The 19,145-nt window shown below is 39.0% G+C and overlaps 1 protein-coding gene across 4 annotated transcripts; it reads left to right on the top strand.

Annotated features, from left to right (window-relative positions):
* The first annotated feature begins 2,484 nt into the window (after positions 1 to 2,484).
* On the top strand, positions 2,485 to 17,243 carry RIC3 (RIC3 acetylcholine receptor chaperone). 4 transcript variants are annotated; one of them, XM_087950922.1, is made up of 6 exons: positions 2,485 to 2,699; positions 8,630 to 8,859; positions 10,145 to 10,223; positions 12,337 to 12,430; positions 15,187 to 15,332; positions 15,892 to 17,243. In XM_087950922.1, exons 1-6 carry the CDS (start codon positions 2,555 to 2,557, stop codon positions 16,383 to 16,385), a joined length of 1,188 nt encoding a protein of 395 aa, XP_087807048.1. In that variant the 5' UTR covers positions 2,485 to 2,554; the 3' UTR covers positions 16,386 to 17,243. The 4 variants fall into 4 exon arrangements, with proteins under 4 accessions (XP_087807048.1, XP_087807049.1, XP_026524134.2 ...); XM_087950923.1 differs by having other exon boundaries at positions 2,487 to 2,699; positions 16,078 to 17,243; XM_026668349.2 differs by having other exon boundaries at positions 2,487 to 2,699; positions 15,184 to 15,332.
* The last annotated feature ends 1,902 nt before the right edge of the window (positions 17,244 to 19,145 follow it).

The following is a 19,145-nucleotide window of genomic DNA, read 5'->3' as shown; positions in this document are numbered from 1 at the left end:
GGCCAAATGCATCATGCGCTGGTCACAGCACACCCAGCGAAGGGGGAAAAAGTCCCGATACATCACGTGATGCCATCGTGACGATGTGAATTTGACATCCCTGCGCCAGAGTATTTGACTTCTGTTAGAAATGTGCTTGGAACCTGAAACTACAACTTCCAGCATTCATCCAATATTTGTCACACTGTCCAAGCCTAGTGGAATGTTTCATCAGCATTGTGAGGGCCACCAAGGGTTTCCCATAATAGAACAATTATCTTTCTTCAAATGGCAATGCAGCATGCATCTGAGAAAAGGAAAAAAGCAGAATAACATTTTTAGAAGATGACTTGTTAGAGTCAAATCATATGCAGAAATAGTATAGCTGACTCCATCACAGATACTTGGAATTTACATGAAGATATAGCTTTTTCAAATGTTCCCTATATCCAGTGTACAAACAGCAGAGACAACAATACAATAAATAGAGACTAATACTAAAGATTTAAGGACAAGATGTAGCCAATAAAAAGTAAAATTGGACTTAAACAGCACAGCAAGGGCAAGGGTTCTAGGACAAGGGTTACCAGGGAAATACATGTATACAAAATTTGTAGGGATTTGGCATGGAAATGCAGATCAATGGAACATGACTTTAACAATCTTGTTACATGATGTTGCATATCTTTTCAGAACTGGAGCCAATCATTTTGAATCTGCTCAATACACATGCTGTCATATTTCTGTACAGGATGGCACTAAAGAAAAGCAACACTTTCCTTTTTAATCAATCTTCCAATCCATCTGCTATTGACATTATGATGGAAAGTTCTATCAATACGAAGGTAACCATCTTCCTGACATACTAAGGAGGTGAGAACAATGAATAGGAGAACAAGAAGTTACATCACAACTGATTTTTTAAAAAAAAACCAGCAACAACTTAAAAGAAAGTCTTATTAGGTAAAAGCCTTACAATCACAAAATTTCCAACTTCTTTCATCTTTATTTCTTCCCATGAAAAATACATTAAGATGATCAAATAGAAGCAATCTTTTTCATTCAGAAGCACTTACAGTTTTCACTTACCCCAACTCTAGTTTGGCCTCAAGACTATAATGTTATATGGAATTATCATTCACCCTTGCTGTTAATCGGGATAAAACAGGATCCTGCAAGGTAAATGCCCACAACTACTACAAGTGTAATTCAGCAAATGAGCACTAGAGAAATCATTCTGAGTGCAAGAAAGGACATTTGATGGGGCATCCCATTTTACTGAATTATATCAAGACACCAGATACATCCAGTAAACAGAGGTGAGAAGAGGAGGGACAGAGGCTTTCTAGATGGCACAACATCATAAGATTTCCATATCTTTCTCCTGCAGTGCCCAGAAACAGATTGTGTTTAAATAAGTTGCAGCAGTACTGGCTTGTCAATGCCTGGCTTCATATGTAAACCCTGATTATGCAAACCTAGGTTATTTGGCTTGTTTGTGGGTCTACTGAGCAAAAGCAGAAAATGGGTTCATTTAATAACCAGGTTTTTTGGTTTGGTTATTACTGGGTGATACCAGCCAATATCTACACCACCTGTCTATCGTCTTTTCCTTTTGAACTCTCTTCTGGCTATTTGGTCTTTGAATAACGGCATGGAAACTGACAGACCAGCCATAGATAGAGGCTGTGTTCGCATGCCACATTAAGCCACAAGCCAACCAACCAACCAACTGCAAGCCTCATGTATCTTGGAAACCCAACCTATGCAAGCAGTTTGTGTCTCCCACAAGAATGAGAATGAGTCACAAAAAGTAAGCAAAGGATACAGAAGTGAAATATCCCAGGCAGCTAATACACCCGCGCAAACACGCACACACAAAGGCGCAAGAGGAAAAGAGGCTGCTCGCTTTTATCTGGTTTTGATCTATTGACTTCTCACGCTGGGCTCTTCTTTCACCCCGATCAGATATGCCACAGAACGAAAACAAGAGACCAAGTTAGCACCAATAAACCACCATCACTTAAAAGCAGGATGCACTCGGGCTTCTCGTAAATGGCTTAGACGTCAGAGCGACTTAATATCTGCATGGGTTCAGCTCCAGGTAGGGGAAGTGGTAGGTGCTGCCACCAACTGGCCAAAACAGGCGGGGCATCCATCAATCGGACGAAGCAACCCTTGAATAGCAGCAACCGCCTTGACTCTACACTAAAAGACTCGGAGTCGCCGTCTCCTTCAAGCGCTGCCGCTACAACGGCGGCCCAATCACAGCCGAGCAATTGCTTAATATTCCCGCCTCTTCGAGTCAGTCGCAGTTTTTCTATTGGGCGGCTCCGTGGGGACTACTGAAAGCTTCGCCGTGTCTTCCGAAGCTGCTCCCGCGCATGGCCAAGACTCCTACGCAAGCGCAGTAAAGGCAAGCTTTGCCGCTCTTCTCTCACGACCCTGAAATTCTATGGCAACGCCGTACTTAGTTAGGGAGAAGGGGCGGATGTGACGCTAAGGGGAAAATAATAAGGAGAAAATAGGCCGGGTACATCCTGTTTCCGGTTGTGGCGGGTGTGAGGTTGTTGCCATGGCGTATTCCACGTTCCGGAAAGTGGCTCTGGCTTCTTGCTTAGTGTTATGCGTATCGCTGCTCCTGCCGAAGCTTCTCCGATCGCGGGGTTGGAGGCAGCCGGAGCCCTCCACGGTCGCCCCGTCCACTGCCACGCTCGAGGGTAAGAAACAGGTTTCCCCGGGCTCCCCAGAAGCTCCTCTCGATCTTTTCCTAAGGAGTTGCGGAAGCTGCACAGAAGACGGTCGCTCCCCATTCTGCGTTCATGCTGCGGTGGTTAGGCGTCCAGAAAGGATACAGACGACAGTGGATCCCGATTATTATTATTATTATTATTATTATTATTATTATTATTATTATTATTATTATTATTATTATTATTATTATTATTATTATTATTATTATTATTATTATTATTATTATTATTATCTTGGTTGATACCTATGCTGTTGGCTCAACCATCAGTGCCAGTCAATATTTGTGATGCATTTTTAACTTGAGTTTCATGTTTAATGATTAAGAGAGATGATAATAATAATAATACATAATCAGGAAAACGTTTTAATATTGAGCCATATCTTTGATAAATCCTGAGAAAGGGTGAGGTAAAAAAGAACAGCTCATACGGTTGTATCTCTGGGCACAACCCTACATATCCCTCCCTATAAGCCCTTTTGCAAAGCCATCTATATGTATCTCTCCCTCATGAGGGGTCCTTGGCGATCTTGCTGGTTTTCTTGGAGACGTTTCATTACCCAGACTAGGTAACATCATCAGTTACATCACAAACATTGATAATGTTACGTAGTTTGGGTAAATGAAATGTCTGCAAGAAAACAAGTGAGCTCAGAGAGCACCAAGGACCCCTCATGTCAACCCTGACCTATAACTATTCTTTAAATATCCCACGGCTACTCTTATCACACTCCTTTTCCAAATCTTCAGATTTGCGTTTAATTCCTGGAACTACAAGTCAGATTGCCTGGGAAACCTGGAAGTGGCAGCTTCAACATATCCTGTTTGGGTTGCAGGTAGAAGGCTGCTGCTGCCTTTCCTAACTTTGCAGCGGTATTTTGGAAAACGTGTTGTCTTTGGGGGATGCAAGCTCAAATGTTATAGTAGGTAGTACATTTGAAAATGTATGCTGTTAATTGGTGGGTTCTTGTCAAAACAGATTAAGGAATGAGCAAACCATAATTCTCACAGGTAATATTTTAGTTTTACTCGTTTTCACAAAGCTATTAAAGTCTGCCAGTTATTTTTACCAAAGGTGCCTATGAGTTTCTAGACCAGCATAAAGATGTAAGAGAGGGGTGGGTTGAAGAATTCACCTTTTCACATGATTGTTTGAAGCAGTGCCACTTTAGTTGGTACAGTTGAGTTTTAGTCAAATCTAAGTAAAATTACCAGTTTGATCTGTGAATTGCTATAGGTCTTTAGGCTGTAGAACTAAAATGTTGTTACCTTAGAACTTTTTCCTGGATCCTTTGTTCTTGTTGTACATTCAAAATCTTATGTAAACAACATTGTAGGAAGTGTGAACAAAGCAGTTAGTGCTAATATATCAATTCCATAAAGTTGCATTTACAGTGTTTTATCTCAGTGTTTGTGATCCTAATTAAAATAGCAATAAATTCAATATATATTTCTAAGAAAAATTGTATTTTGTTTTATTTTATTTTGTTTATTTGAATTATTTCATTCATTCATTCATAAGCACTTGTTTTATCTTTCATTGCATTAGCTTTTTGTAATGATCAGTTATTGTCATTTTATGTTTTCATGTCCATTATTATTTGCTGATTATATAACATTTTAGCTGTTTTATATTAAATATAAATAAATATAAAGATTGTTCAAATGACCCTCAATGTGTTTTCCTACTTATTGTTTTCCCCAACCCTCTATTGAACCATCAGTTTTTCTTCTCAACATACATCACTGCCATTATTCCAGTGTGTTTATTGTTGCTCCCAAATAATTTAAAATGTACATGTACAGGGAAATCATTACCGTATTTATCGGTATAACACGCACAGGCGTATAACACGCATCTTCATTTTAAGAGGGAAATTTCACCCCACTCCCACCCCACGCGCTTCAATCCACAGTGTCCCATTCTGCCTGCCTGCCTGCCTGCCTTAGTTTCTGGTTGTTTGGGAGCAGCTTCGGCTGAGAATAATAACTATTCGCCTCTTTTACTCAGCCGAAGCTGTTCCGATTCAACCATTAACGAAGGCAGGCAGGCAGGCAGAACGGAGCACAGCGGGCGGGCGGGCGGGCGGACGGGGTGGGGAGAAAGGCGACAGGAAAAGCCCCCGCTTCTTTGAAGCAGTTTCTTCCTGTGCTGGTGGAGGAGCGAGACAGCGACTGAGAGAGCTGACCCAGAGAGAAGGACAGGCTTCGGTTGCTTCCTCCCTCCCCTTCTTTCATTTGTGTCCTTGATCCCCGATCCCAGCAGCATTCACCGAAGGCTTCTTAACATTATCGGCGTATAACACGCATACATCATTTGCCCCCTATTTTCAGGGGGAAAAAAGTGCGTGTTATACGCCGATAAATACGGTATTTGTATTTTAATATAACTTATCTGGACCCTTTGTTAGATGTCACCACCATAATCATTGCTTCCTCGTGTCATCTTTTAGAGTCACATTTTTAGTACCAAAATGGAAGCAATAAATATTTTTCATTGCAACAGAAATTCAATAATGTTTGTTTCAATTGCATTTGTATAAGCCATTATTTAAACAAGTTCACTCTTTCATTTTATTTTTTATTTAATTTGGGAGCCTTAACAATGAATATAAGATATGTTCTTTGTTCTATGTTTGAATGGCATCTATTTTGATGCGAGATTACTTTTGTAATGCTTTCCCAAAACTAAAGAACTTCAAGGTCTGAATATTTGAATAGGCAGACTGTTATAAAATGTGCATGCATTCTCCTTGAATTGATTTTATTTATTACAGTATTAATTATTTTACCTACTGGTAATAAAGCTTGGCTACAAAATATAAAGGTTAAAAAAAGAGAGTCACAATCAGAACATTTGAAGAAAACTCAATTCAATCAACTCTCTGCTGAAGATGTAGCTATTTATGCTTTGAATATGCCAATATTCAGTAGAATTATAGTTTGTAAATGGGGTAACCATTTGTTTGCCTGAAATTTCCCATCAAATGCACTGCATCAATGATAATGTGCAACAAGAACATTGGAGATAAGTAAGTACTTTCTCTAGAATTCTTAACTGCTTACCAATTTTTTATTGGGTTTATGCAGTAGACATTCTTTTACACATTTGGAAATATCTTTAAACAGCCTACCAACACAGTAACTGAGAGAGAGAGAGAGACCTAGTGAACAACCACTTAAATATGAGCCAGCGAAGTGCTGCAGCTACCAAAAAAACCAATGTATTCCTAGGCTGTATCAACAGAGGGATATATCAAGATGGTGTGAAGTATTAATACCACTCTATAATGCCTTAGTAAGACCACACTTGCATTCAGTGTTGGTCATCATGATACAAACTACAAAGTTCAGACTAGAAAGGGTGCAGAGAAGAGCCAACAAAGATGATTAGGAGTCTAGAGGCTAACTAGCAGTGACATAATATGAGTATTCCGATATTTGAGAAGGGGGGGAGAATCAAGCACGAGAGGGCAGAACAAGAAGAAACATGGAAACTTATGAAGCAATGGTACCACCTAGAACTAAGGAGAAATTTCCTGACAGAACAATTAATGGAACATCATGCCTTTAGAAGTTGTATTCTAGATGTTCCATCACTAGAAGGTTTTAAGACATTTGATGGCCATTTGTCTGGAATGGTATAGGGTCTCCTGCTTGCGCAAAGGATTGGATTAGAAGACCTCCAAGGTCTGTTCCAACTGTGTTGTTCTGTTAATATGGAAACTGACTAATCTGTCTTGTCTTAATAGATTTTATTTCTCTAATGGAAATCATACTAAAAACATGGTTGATGCGGGGGGGGGAGGGGTGTGTGGTTATGGACAAAAATCACTTCAACTATGTGATGACCCAACTGCAGTTTTATTATTTAATGCCTGATTTGTTCTAAGTAGCCATAAATTTGAAGGGTAAATGTGAAATTAAGAACTCCTGTGCATCTATAGTAGTCAACATCAAAACTTTCTGAGCACATTTTAGAATACATAACTAATTTCAACATAAACTGGAAAGAGAGCCAGTTTGGTGTAGTGGTTCAGACTCCAGGCTAGAAACGAGAGAATGAGTTTTATTTTTCCCTTAGGCACGAATTCAGCTGGCCATACTCTCTCAGCCCTGGGAATAAATAGCAAACTGCTTCTGAAATCTTGCCAATAAGACTATTGACACAAAAAACAAACAAACAAAAATGCTGAAATGGTCCAACCTTGCAAGCTTTGAAAACCCTGATGGTCATTGACAAGCTATTCTCCAGTTTCTCCAGTGTCACTTAATGGTTGATAAAAAGTTTTACATAACCTGGCAAACCTGAACATTTCCTAAAATGTAATTTCGATGCATGCCTTTGACAAGTTCTGGGTAATTCTATTTATATTTTAAAACATATATACATATCCTGACTTAGCAACTTAGTGACAGATTGAATTTACGATAGGTCTCCCCTGAGATATTTGCAACCAGTTCCAGAGTTCTAATCGCCACAGGCCACATGATCACATTTGAGTGCTTGGAAACCAGCATGCATTTATGGTGGTTTGCAGCATGCCATGGTCACATGACTGATTTTTACTTCTGCTTTCTGACAAAAAAGAACGGTTGAAGAAAACGGGTTTATTTCATGACCACTACGTTCACTTTATGGACACCACAAAAAATGGTCATAAAATTGATCATGGTCATGGAGTGACACATGCGTAACAACCGCCAAGACTTACAACCATAAATTCTGAGCTCAATTACAGTCAAAGGCTATCTGTAAATTGCAAAAAGAACTGATTTGATTGGTTTGGTAATGGTTGATTTGAGAGCTTTCATCTTCATGAATAAGGGAAAGTAATAAAGATACTTCTATACCTGGGGGTGCTAATGTAGTTTTTCTTTGCTTATAAGTGTTAGTTCAATATGATTTTTTCTATCAACTTTTAAACTTTTAATTTTTTTTGCTACCTAAGCAGAACAGCGGTATTTCATGTAAATTGTGAACATTTTGTTTTAAACAAGCTATGGGTATCATAGCTGATTACTGCAATGTTAAGCATTCCCAGATATATTAAACTATCCACTGTCAATTCAAAATATATGCTACCAATTCATGGAGACATTATCATTTGGAAAAACTATTTTGAGAGCTCTATTCAATGGCTCAATTTAGCTTACAGTATGTAACCCAAACATATTAACATTTGCATTTCACCTATTGATTAGTTCTAAATAAAAACAGTGTCCTGTTATAGGTGGATCAACAGGACTATTTGCTTTCATTAATAGCACTTTGCAGTAGCATTTAGACTTATACACTGCTTCACGGTGCTTTACAGCAGGGGTCCCCAACCGCCGGTCTGCGGACCGGTACCGGTCCGCAGAACAAGTCTTACCGGGCCGCTGGTTGCTGGGCGCCGCCATCTTTTTGATAAAAAGTGCTTCCGGTGAGCTTTTCCGGTAGAAAGCTCACCGGAAGCACTTTTCATCAAAAAAGATGGCGGCGCTGCATCGTGAGCTTTTCCGGGTAGAAAGCCATTTCTACCCGAAAAGCTCACCGGGCTTGTACGCCGCCATCTTTTTGATGAAAAAGTGCTTCCGGTGAGGTCACCGGAAGCACTTTTTGTCAAAAAGATGGCGGCGCCCAGTTGATGCCGGTACCGGGCCGCGGCACCCAGCTGATGCCGGTACCGGGCCGCGGCATAAAAAAGGTTGGGGATCACTGCTTTACAGCCCTCTGTAAGCATTCTGGATCCTCATTTTACTGACCTCAGGAGGATGGAAGGCTGACTCAACCTTGAGCTGGTGAGGATCAAACTCTTGGCAGTGAGCAGAGTCAGCCTGCAATACTACATTCTAACCACTGCTTAGCTAATAAACGGCTAAGTTTATTTTCTTTATGATTTGACTTTTTTTCAGGGAAAAGCAGTAGCCACTTTCCTCCAACAGCACATCCCCAGATGTCTCCAGAAGTCAGGCCACCTGCTTCCCAGTTTCCAAGATCTCACCTTGCTGAGGCTATTGCCAAAGCCAAGGGTGGAGGCGGCGGAGGAGGAGGAGGCAGTGGTACTGGGAGAGGTCTTGTGGGACAGGTCATCCCAATATATGGATTTGGGATCCTGTTATACATTCTATACATTCTGTTTAAGGTAAGATCTTTATCTTCACCCCAGTGGTGGGATTCAATATTTTTATACCACCGGTTCTGTGGCTTAGTGGGCATGACATGGCTTGGTGGGCGTGGCTTGGTGGGCATGGCAGGGAAGGATATTGTAAAATCTCCATTCCTTCTCCACTCCTGGAGGAAGGTTACTGCAAAATCCCATTCCCACCCCACTAACCTGTTTTCCAGCTCCGTTCTCCTGTGCAGGGCAACCAAAGGACCCAGCCAATCAGCTGGGACTCGGGAGGCAGAGAATAGATGAGGGCGGGGCCAGTCAGAGGTGGTATTTGCAGGTTCTCCGAACTACTCAAAATTTCTGCTACCGGTTCTCCAGAACTGGTCAGAACCTGCTGAATACCACCTCTGCTTCACCCTTAAAATTACTCTTGTATCAAGAAAATATGTTGTAAATCATGAGTCTTGAGGTCACTTTACAGGAATCTTTATGGTACAAACAATATTTATTTCTACCCTGTAGAAAATTATAGAAGAAATGGCTGAGCAACAGACAGATACAGTCCATAAATTGCTTTTGCTTCTGTCATTGTAGGACCTAATTGGTACTATTTAAGAGCAGTTAACTAGCCAGCATAGGGTCATGTGACAGATTCTGATGTTCAGAGTTCAGGCTTTGAACTGCCAGATATTCTCTCCTATTTAAAGGAAAATAAATAAGTAAGGATTTAAAGTTGAAATTGATGCTATCCTTAGAAATGTTCCAAAGATTTGGGACAAATATCAGAAAATCCAGAGGTTTCCCCCCATATCCCTGCTCTCTGTATTCTTTGCATAAAGCATTTTGATAATATAATTTTAGTGGTTTCTGTCAAGTTTTGTCAACGTTTCTTCATTTTTTTAATGGAGTTTGAAACTTCATTTTAAGGATGGCATGCAATATTGCCTAATCAGAAAGGACAATCCAACAATGGAAATATCTTTTCCTTTACCAAGTTTTTGGAGTGTGATTTTAAACTAGGATCAAACTATGATTTTCAAGGCTAATATATTTGTTAATTTGTAGGTTTAAGCCAGAGATTCTTCAGTTTGGTCATTTAAAGCTGGAAAACTTTTTTTTTTTTTTACTTTTCTTGGTATATGAAAGAGGATGGAAATGGAGTTACTAAACCCAAGATTTACAATATCAGTAATACATTGATATAAATAAATTATGATTTCCAATTATGGTTGAACTGCCCTTTTCCTCATTTGAGGCTTTTTAAAGATATTATTCTCACTACTTCTACATTAGTAACTTTTCTTCCAATTAATAGCTTTCTTCTAAGGGGATGGTCTCAACAGCCGAGCATAAATGTCCTCCTTCAACACCTGGAAATAAAAATCGGAAGATCAGTAAGTACTATTTCAAATTAGAGATCGAATTTGTTTATGTGGCTTAAAGACCAATACAACAGGAAAATATTTGTGTGTGTGTGTCTGTGTGTTTGTCTGTGTATGTGTGTATGATCTATGTGTGTGTGTGTGTGTATACACACATGTACATACACAGACACATGTGTGTGTGTGTATATATATGTGTGTGTGTATGCATATATTATATATATATATATATATATATATATATATATATATATATATATATATATATATATATATATATATATATATATATATACACACACACACACACACACATACATACATACCATATATACAGAGAGAGAGAGAGAGAGGCAGATAGATAGATAGATAGATAGATAGATAGATAGATAGATAGATAGATAGATAGATAGATAGATAGATAGATAGATGGATATTGTTGTGGTTCACTGGCAGCAGGTGTGGACGGCTGAGGTCTTTGAGAGCAAGGATTCGGATGAAGGGCCTGTGTGTGATGCAGGGATGGGTCCAGGACTATCGGAGAGCAGGGTGCTGCCTTTGGAGCTTGTGGAGTCTGGCAGCAGTGATGCAGAGGATCCCAAGGAGTCCGTGGCCAGTGTGCATGCGCGCAGGGCTGCTCGAAGGAAAGAGCAGCTGCAGCAGCATGGGCAACTTGGGAGTAAGGTTGCAAGGTGATGGCCCCTCCCATAAGGGATAAAAGCCAGCCCTCAGGGGTTGGGTTCTTTGCAGGAAGCAATGAAGTTCTTTCAGCTCCAAGTTCTTGTGGAAGTCCTGTCTATTCTGGCTTGTTTTTGGAGACTTTGGGTTTTGGATATTTCCGTGCAATTAATCTTGTGTTCTTGGCAGCCTTTCACAACCTTGAAAGGGCTTGCTCTTATCTAGGACAATTAGTTTTAATGACTCTTTGCTGTGAATGAACAGAATTCACAGAGATGCATTAAAAAGGTTTGCTTTTATAGAATACTTTGTGTTTATTTGATTTGAATGAGGCCTGAGTCAGAACAGATATAAAGGCAGATGATATGCACAACATGTCTTCTTCCAGATCAGGGTGGGCTGTTGTAATTGGGGACAAGTGGTCCCTCAGATAACCCTGTTCCATGCCAAGGGCTATATAATCAGCACCTTATACTGCAACTGAAGGCCAACTGACAACCAGTACCACCACTTGCAGAGCAGTGGTTTCACATGAGCTGACCAAGGCATGCCCATTACTTCCCACACCATTATACATGAACCAACTACAGTTTCTGAGTGGTCTTCAAAACAACCCTGTGAACAGAATATTTCAATAATCCACTCAGGAGGTGACTAAAACATGAATAAGTGTCAGAAGAACCTTTGAGTAAAACAAAAACAAACCAGCTATTACTGGTACATATCATGAATCAGTACAGTGGCCTTGTTGTCCACAGCTTCCACCTGCAAGCTATGAATCCAAGACAATCCCTGCATTCCACAAGTCTCAAATGGGAAGCCAACCACAGTTGGTTTTTTATCATCGTTGTCATTGCAAATGATCACTATCCAAGGCACTCACTAAATAAAGGCTACACATATATGTGCTGAATTTGTCTGAACTCTTCTACATACCAGTAGAAATGTTCTTTGCTTCCTGAAGCATAGTAGAAACCATTTTTCCTGTACTTCTATTCTTGATTCACACAATCCTAGACATATGTGTTTTAAAATAAATTTTTACCCCAGCCAGTGAGATTTGTTCTTGAGACAGGCTGTAACCTTGTTTCTCCTTCTTTTCATCCAAAATAATCATTAATGTTCTTCTTTTGCTGAATATTATCTGTGTCACTAGATTACATTTCTAACCATGATGCAGCCTTGCCTTTCTTTGGGCAATAAAAATCAGACAGTGAAGAGAAATGGAATGCATCAGATATGCTGCTTCTGGCTTTAAGGATAATCCTCTCTCCCTCTTTTTCTGTTTGGAAAGAATAAAAGATAGGTTTGCTCACTAGCATTCACGGTTTAGAACAAATTCCATTTTTTTCTTGATGTACATTTAAGACAATCCATGCTTGTTTAATGGACTGAACTGTTTCAGCTGCAGCTACTGACACCTCCTGGAACTGTTTTTATATTACAGCTGACTATGAACTTGCTCAACTTCAAGATAAACTGAGAGAGACTGAACAAGCCATGGAAAAAATAATCAACAGAGTGGGACCCAACTGTGAAAGGTATTGTTCTTTGTTGAAACCTCAGTTTTCATACTTACATCCAGAACAGGCCAATTCACGCTTTCAAATGTTAAATTTGTGGTCTTGCTCTCTCCTTTCAGAGGATGGAGGATCAGCTATCTCTGACTTAATCTGAACAGATGTGGAAGATACAGTGGGGATTTTTGGAGGAAAGCAGATTGATAATTGTTGGAAATTTGGTATTAAGATAAGCTAATGCTTGATGTGCTGTAATGCAATTAGTTTTCAATTTTAATAAACTTAAAGTAGGATTCCATGGCAGGAGAAGCTAATGAAAAAGAAGCAAAATTACAGTAGAGGGAATTCTTTAAAAGTAAAAATGCAAGTGCAAACAATCCCAAAGTGTTTTTTTAAAGAGAGGCAATTTAAAAAAAACCAATAAGACTAGACAAATAGTTGGGGAAGCTTACAGGCTTACAGAAGATGAAAAGAGGGACAATCCATCAAGGAAGACTACAACAAGTCAGGTGGACCAGATTTATAGAAATTCTAACAGAGAAAGCAAAATTTAAAATGCCTTTGAGGCAAAGGAAGGATGCCAACAACAAAATGAGCTGCTTCAAATACATTCTAAGGTGAAAAGGGTAAGAAGACAACATATCAATTTGTCAGTCCAGTGACTATGCAAAATGGTCAGCGATAACAAAAAATGGCATAGAATTACTCAATTCTTTGGCTTGGTCAGAGAGGAGTTGAAGGGGAGGCTATCTTGAGCAGTCAAAATTACTCTTTTTCTAAATCTTTTCTATCAGTCTGGCCAAATGCCACACCCCAAGTTACAGTGTCTTGAAACAGATTTATTTATGCCATTCCCTTTCTAGATGAAATAGTGAAACTAATATTCAAAATGAAACAAACCTTACAGCTTATTATTCCATTTCCTTTCAGAAACAAGTGCCACGTAGCCATTTTAAAGAACAGCTCTACCATTTGGGATGGGGGATAATCAGTTGGGGGGACAGCAGTTATCCCAGCAGGCCGCTTAGCTCTTTGGCTCTGTTGCTCACTCCTGAGTATCACAATTTGAGTTTGAATTCTTTACCCGAGCAGCATTTTCTTGTGTACCCTATCCCATTATATGGCATGGTGATGCTTTTTTTTCCCCTTGAAAGAAATTTGGATAAGCATTCTGAATGCTTTCTTCTTTCTATGATATTAGCATGGGAGAAAATGATGATTAAAAAAATGTAGGTCACTCAAGAGATGAACCTAACTAAAAGGTCCCTCTTTCCATTTATTTCCAAATAGCTAATGCCTTTAGGCCTATGATATAATTATTTAGCACCATTATTTTCTTTCGCAATATTGTTAGTCACTAAATATTGTAAAGGAAAAATAGATACTCAGTAAAATATTTTTAGATTTTTATATTTTTTATATATTTTTTAAGTCAGTGCTTTTTAGAACCATGTTCTTTTTCAGTTCCATTGTTTCTCTCAACTGTCACCTCTTTCACTGGAATTGTGTTGATAGAAAGGTAGCAGTAGTAATACAGGTAAGAACCAAAGTGTGACCTTTCAGATATTACTTTACCACTTTTTCAGATATTACCCACCACTTCTTCCAATTAGTCTTATTTGCTGGGATGCTCATATTTCATCCTAATTCTGATTTAGGATATTTAGCAATATAAGAAGCCAGAGCCTCTGATTTCAGAGGATAGGAAATATTTAAATGATCATTGATATAGTTACTTTGCATGTTGGTCATTGTAATAATTATATGTGGGCTGAATATGGAACAATTGAAATGTTTTCTGTATCTCATCAAAATTTGAGTAACATTTATTTTGCTCCTTAAAATTAGACCACACTAGGGCTAAAATAACAGATAACAGATAATCAGAGTTGGAAGGGACCTTGTAGGTCATCTAGTCCAACCCCCCGCCCAAGCAGGAGACCCTACACCATTTCTGACAAATGGCAGTCCAATCTCTTCTTGAAAGTTTCAAGTGATGGCGCTCCCACAACTTCTGAGGGCAAGCTGTTCCATTGGTTGATTGTTCTCACTGTCAGAAAGTTTCTCCTTATTTTACAGGTTAAATCTCTTCTTGTTTAGTTTCCATCCATTATTCCTTGTCTGGCCTACAGGCGCTTTAGAAAATAGCTTGACCCCTTCCTCCCTGTGGCAGCCCCTCAAATATTGGAAGACTGCTATCATGTCTCCCCTGGTCCTTCTCTTTACTAGACTAGCCAATACTAGAAATATGTTTCTGGAAGTCAATTTAAACTAATCAACCAAGATTTCCTGTTTTAAAATAAGCTACAGAGAAGGTTGGGCCATCCTGTCTCCAACTCAATTTCACATACCACAAGACAAAAAACAGAAGCTTCTGCCTCTGGTCTAAAACCAATCAGTTTTCTCTGGCATCTGAATCTGGGAAACTGTGACTTACCTTCTACTTTGATTCAAGCAGTCGCATGACATGCTCAATGTCACACCGAGGCATCATTATTTGCAGTGCCCTTCCTATGAGAGCATTTAAAACAAACCCTGTCACCATGTAACCTCACACATTTTGCCCCATAAATCATTTCTTCTCCCAAGAATGCTTTTGTAGTGAATGCTCTTTTTTTCTTCTTTTGGTATTGGAATTGCCCCCAAAGACTTATGGAATTTGCTTTTTTTTTTTTTGTAATCCCCGGGAAGCCTCACTAGAACCATTCCATTAAAAATGTGTGTAAATATTGCCAGACACTGCTACTGGGTGTGTGTTAATTCCTATTCCACAGCAGGTCCCCAAATGTTACAACTGATCAAGAGAAAAGGCTTCTTCAACAACTCCGGGAAATTACGAAAGTCATGAAAGAAGGCAAACTCATTGACAGCATCTCCCCAGAGAAAGAAGCAGAAGAGGCTCCTTATATGGAAGACTGGGAAGGTTAGAGTGAGGCCTGCTCAGCTTTATATCTTACCTTTTACTCCCTTTGTAGTGAAAAGGGCAAGGTAGAAAGTGAGGTGTTGCGAGGTACCCACACTGCATGTCTCCATGGGTTTTGTATGCCTTCGAGTCAGTTTTACACTCATGGCAACTACCTGGGCTAGTCTCTGAAATTTTCCTTGGCAAGGTTTTTCAGAAGTGGTTTCCATTGCCTGCTTCTTAAGGCTGAGAGAGAGTGACTGGCATAAGGTCACCCATATATGTTCAAGGTGGGACTGGAATTCAGGGTATCCGAGTTTCGAGCCTGGTGCCTTAACCACTACACCAAACTGGCCCTCCTGACTCCAAGTAAACTGTGTTAATTTAGAATTCTAGCAACACTGGCTTGAAAGAAAGTGTGACCACTATTAATGTCAGGTTAATTAATTAAATGCCTTTACCACACGGCTTCCCAAAATTTCCAAAGTCTGGAAACTTTTATCAGAAATTCTGATAATATTGGGAATAAGGTGTTTGGATTCACTGTATAATCTAAGACCAGTTTATTTTATGTTTTAAGGTTATCCAGAAGAGACCTTTCCTGTTTATGATAATTCTGATTGCTTCAGGCACAGACAGGACACAATTCTGGTAGATTGCCCAGATCCAAGCCAGCCTTCTGCTGAAGAGATAGCTGAGCGAATGGAGTTTCTGGAGAATGAGGACTGTTTATATAGTGAAACTCTTTTGTCTACTCTTGCCATAGTGAACAATGGCTCTGCAGCAGGATCTGAGAAGGACCAGCAGATCACATTCAGCGCTCAGAGTGGGACTGGCCATAACTACGAGTGCTACTGTTGCCACTATGAAGAGGATGATCCTGCTGTTCTAGCAGAAAATGCAGGATTCTTCTTTGATAGCTGCAGTGAAACAGAAGAAGTAGTTAAAGGGGAGCTGCTGTTGGATTGCGACTATGGAAATATGGTATCTACAGAGCAAAATGATGAGGATCCTGATGTAATTGGTATCCTAAGAAAGCGAAACACAAAAGGCACCGAGTTGCTAGGACACTGAGGATTGTGTACAAACGTTTCACTTGCACAGACTTGATCTTTGCTTTTAAGACCAAGCTTAACTTCTGTTGTGTGCCCAGTTGAAATCTTGCAACAGTATTGTCTCCCTTGCTACGGCCTCCAAAGATTTTGAAAACAAAATAATTTTACATAGTTTTTCTATGCACTTTTCTTCAGCTTTTGTCTTCAACACTGCATCTTAGATTCACTGCATTACCTAGCCCTGTAAAAAGTGCAAAAAGCAATCCAAGATGTCCTCATTTTTTTCTCAGTGTATTTATGTAATAAGAGCAAAACATGTCCTACATAAACTGATGTGGTTCATTTTTTAGTAATGTCTAAGGGCAGCAAACGATTAATATACAGTATTTAATCATTATATAAGAAATACAATTTAGATAGATTTCTTTGCTCATTTTGCTAGGAGCAAAAACCTTTCATATCTTAAAATGAAGAAATTACAGCATGCAGGATATTTCATAGGCCGTTAGGTTGATATAGTTGTTTGATTCAAATTTCCAAGCTGAATCTCTGAAGGGATGTGAAATATCAAATTTAATTGGATGTTAAGATAGTCCAGTGATCTGGATTTGAATAAGAAATTTGTTGGATCACACACAAGAGTATAACACCATCCCGTGACTCAGTAAAATGGTCTCATTTTTATAGGCCTGTGCAGCTGCAATCCTGGGAACAAATCTGATTGCTTCCTAAACAAGCTTGCAAACAGACACCGAGTTTGCATTCAGGTTCCTATGGATTAAAAAACACTTGTGGGTCAAATCTGAAGTGTTGCACATCTATATTGGATGCTTGTGAATCAATCTGGAAAGAATAAATCCTAATTTGGAAATTTGACAAGTTTTGTGCATTTTATTTTCTAATACAACTGAAAGTCTAAATTGACTGATTTTCCCAGTTGGTTTGGAAGTCTAAGTAGAAGAGGTGCATATTTTTCAAAGGTTCCAAAATTTGAAGTGGTTCAAGGTCGAATTATATATTCCTAGTACTTCCGTGTTGCCCCGTCCCGAAAAGTATACGTTGATCATCTTGCCTGTTAGCCAGAATTCTCCATAATTGATTGGTTGCTTCAGTCATTCCCAGTTGGGGCCTGCAAGATGTACTGGGTTGCAATTTCTATTGCTTCCTGGCAGTTTGATGAATTGCTATTGGATGTGAAGTGACAGGAATTTTTCCCCATGCGGTGACACAGATTGGGGAGATCTAAGTATCTTTTTCTCTATCTAATTAAAAAAGACCAGGTGGTGTCATTTTGGCAAAGATTGCTAACATATTTTTTAAAGGAAACAAGCAATCTTGCTCATCTTACCTGTAGCTCTTTGTTTGCTATCTTGCTTTTACACTGATGGTTTCTATCACATTTTGTCAAATTACACTTCGGCCTGAGTGTGTTGGGCTATAATCAAGATGAAATGAAGTCAGAATAAGTTTTGCAAAAAAAATAATAATGATACAGAACTTGTCTTCGCAGCATTGTGAAATGAGTGGTTTATAGTTGATATTCAGGATAAAACTAGATGATGGATAAACTAAGCATCATTGTATATTTACAGAGCATTAGTAGCTTGATCAATACCGAAATATTATTTTCATTTGACGATTTCCACACTAGTGACTTATATTTGCCCAGCATCGCTCAGCTACTATCAGTGATATAAAGCCTGCCTACATTACTACCATTTTGACATAAGAGTAATCAAATGATCCTAGAAGATGCTATACATTATTGTGCAGAAACATTCTACATGTTAAAATTATAATTAGTATTGTAAATTATAATTATTTTAATTTTGCCTTCAAAAGAATATGTATGTAGGAAGGGTCATATTATATTTGCTTTAGAACAGAATATTTGTAGCTCAGGGTTCAACTGTAGGGTCCTTGGTATTCTCTGAGTTTGATTGTTTGCTTGCAGACATTTCAGTGCACTGATGATGTTACCTAGTTGGGTTATGAAACAGCTTCAGGCAAACTATCGAGCTCAGAGAGCACCACATATGCCATACATCTGCTTTGTCCAACATAAATCTCTCTCTCGGTTTTCAAATAAGAATAGGGAAGACTGAGCCAAGCAATATTAGGCAAAACAAGGCTCATCAAATTGCATGAATTTGCTCCAGGTAATTATACATCACCTGCAACCTTGGCTAGTTACTTAGGAAGAAATCCCTTTGAAATGGATAGTGGGGGTGGACTTATTTCTGATGGACATTCATGCAGAACCATTGTAACTAATTCCAGGTGTAATATTTGGGTTGAAGCTTTCAGAAATTATGTCAATGCACTGTTGGGAAGCTTAAGGAAATTGCCTTCGATTTTTGTCATTGCCTTCTCTTTCTGGCAATATTCAGCTAGAAAGGAAAGAAGAACTTACTTACTTATTAGAAGAATATATTCACTTTTTGTAGGTAGAAGTTCTTTATGATCACTGATAAATGTTGTACAATGACTTAACCCTTTCTCACAACCCTTTACCACAACCTGGTAAAATACCTGAATGATATTTTAAATTCCCAACTAGCATTGCTATTGGCTAGACACGGTGGGAACTGTAATCCCAACACATAAACAGCATCAGATTGGGAAGGGCTCTCAACAGCTTTGTGTCCGGCCAGTTTCTACTTGAGTTATAAGTTGAAAACTTAAGAAAGGCTAGTTTTCTAAATTCAGCATAATTTCATGGGTCGTGTTGGCCCCCTTGAAAAAATAATAAAAATAGTACAGGTAATCTTTGACTTAC

The sequence above is a fragment of the Notechis scutatus genome, chromosome 1, assembly GCF_049901735.1.
Source record: "Notechis scutatus isolate UNSWTSFEM ecotype Mainland chromosome 1, rNotScu1.2, whole genome shotgun sequence".
Lineage (NCBI taxonomy): Eukaryota > Metazoa > Chordata > Lepidosauria > Squamata > Elapidae > Notechis > Notechis scutatus.
This window is presented reverse-complemented; position numbering and strand designations above follow the sequence as displayed.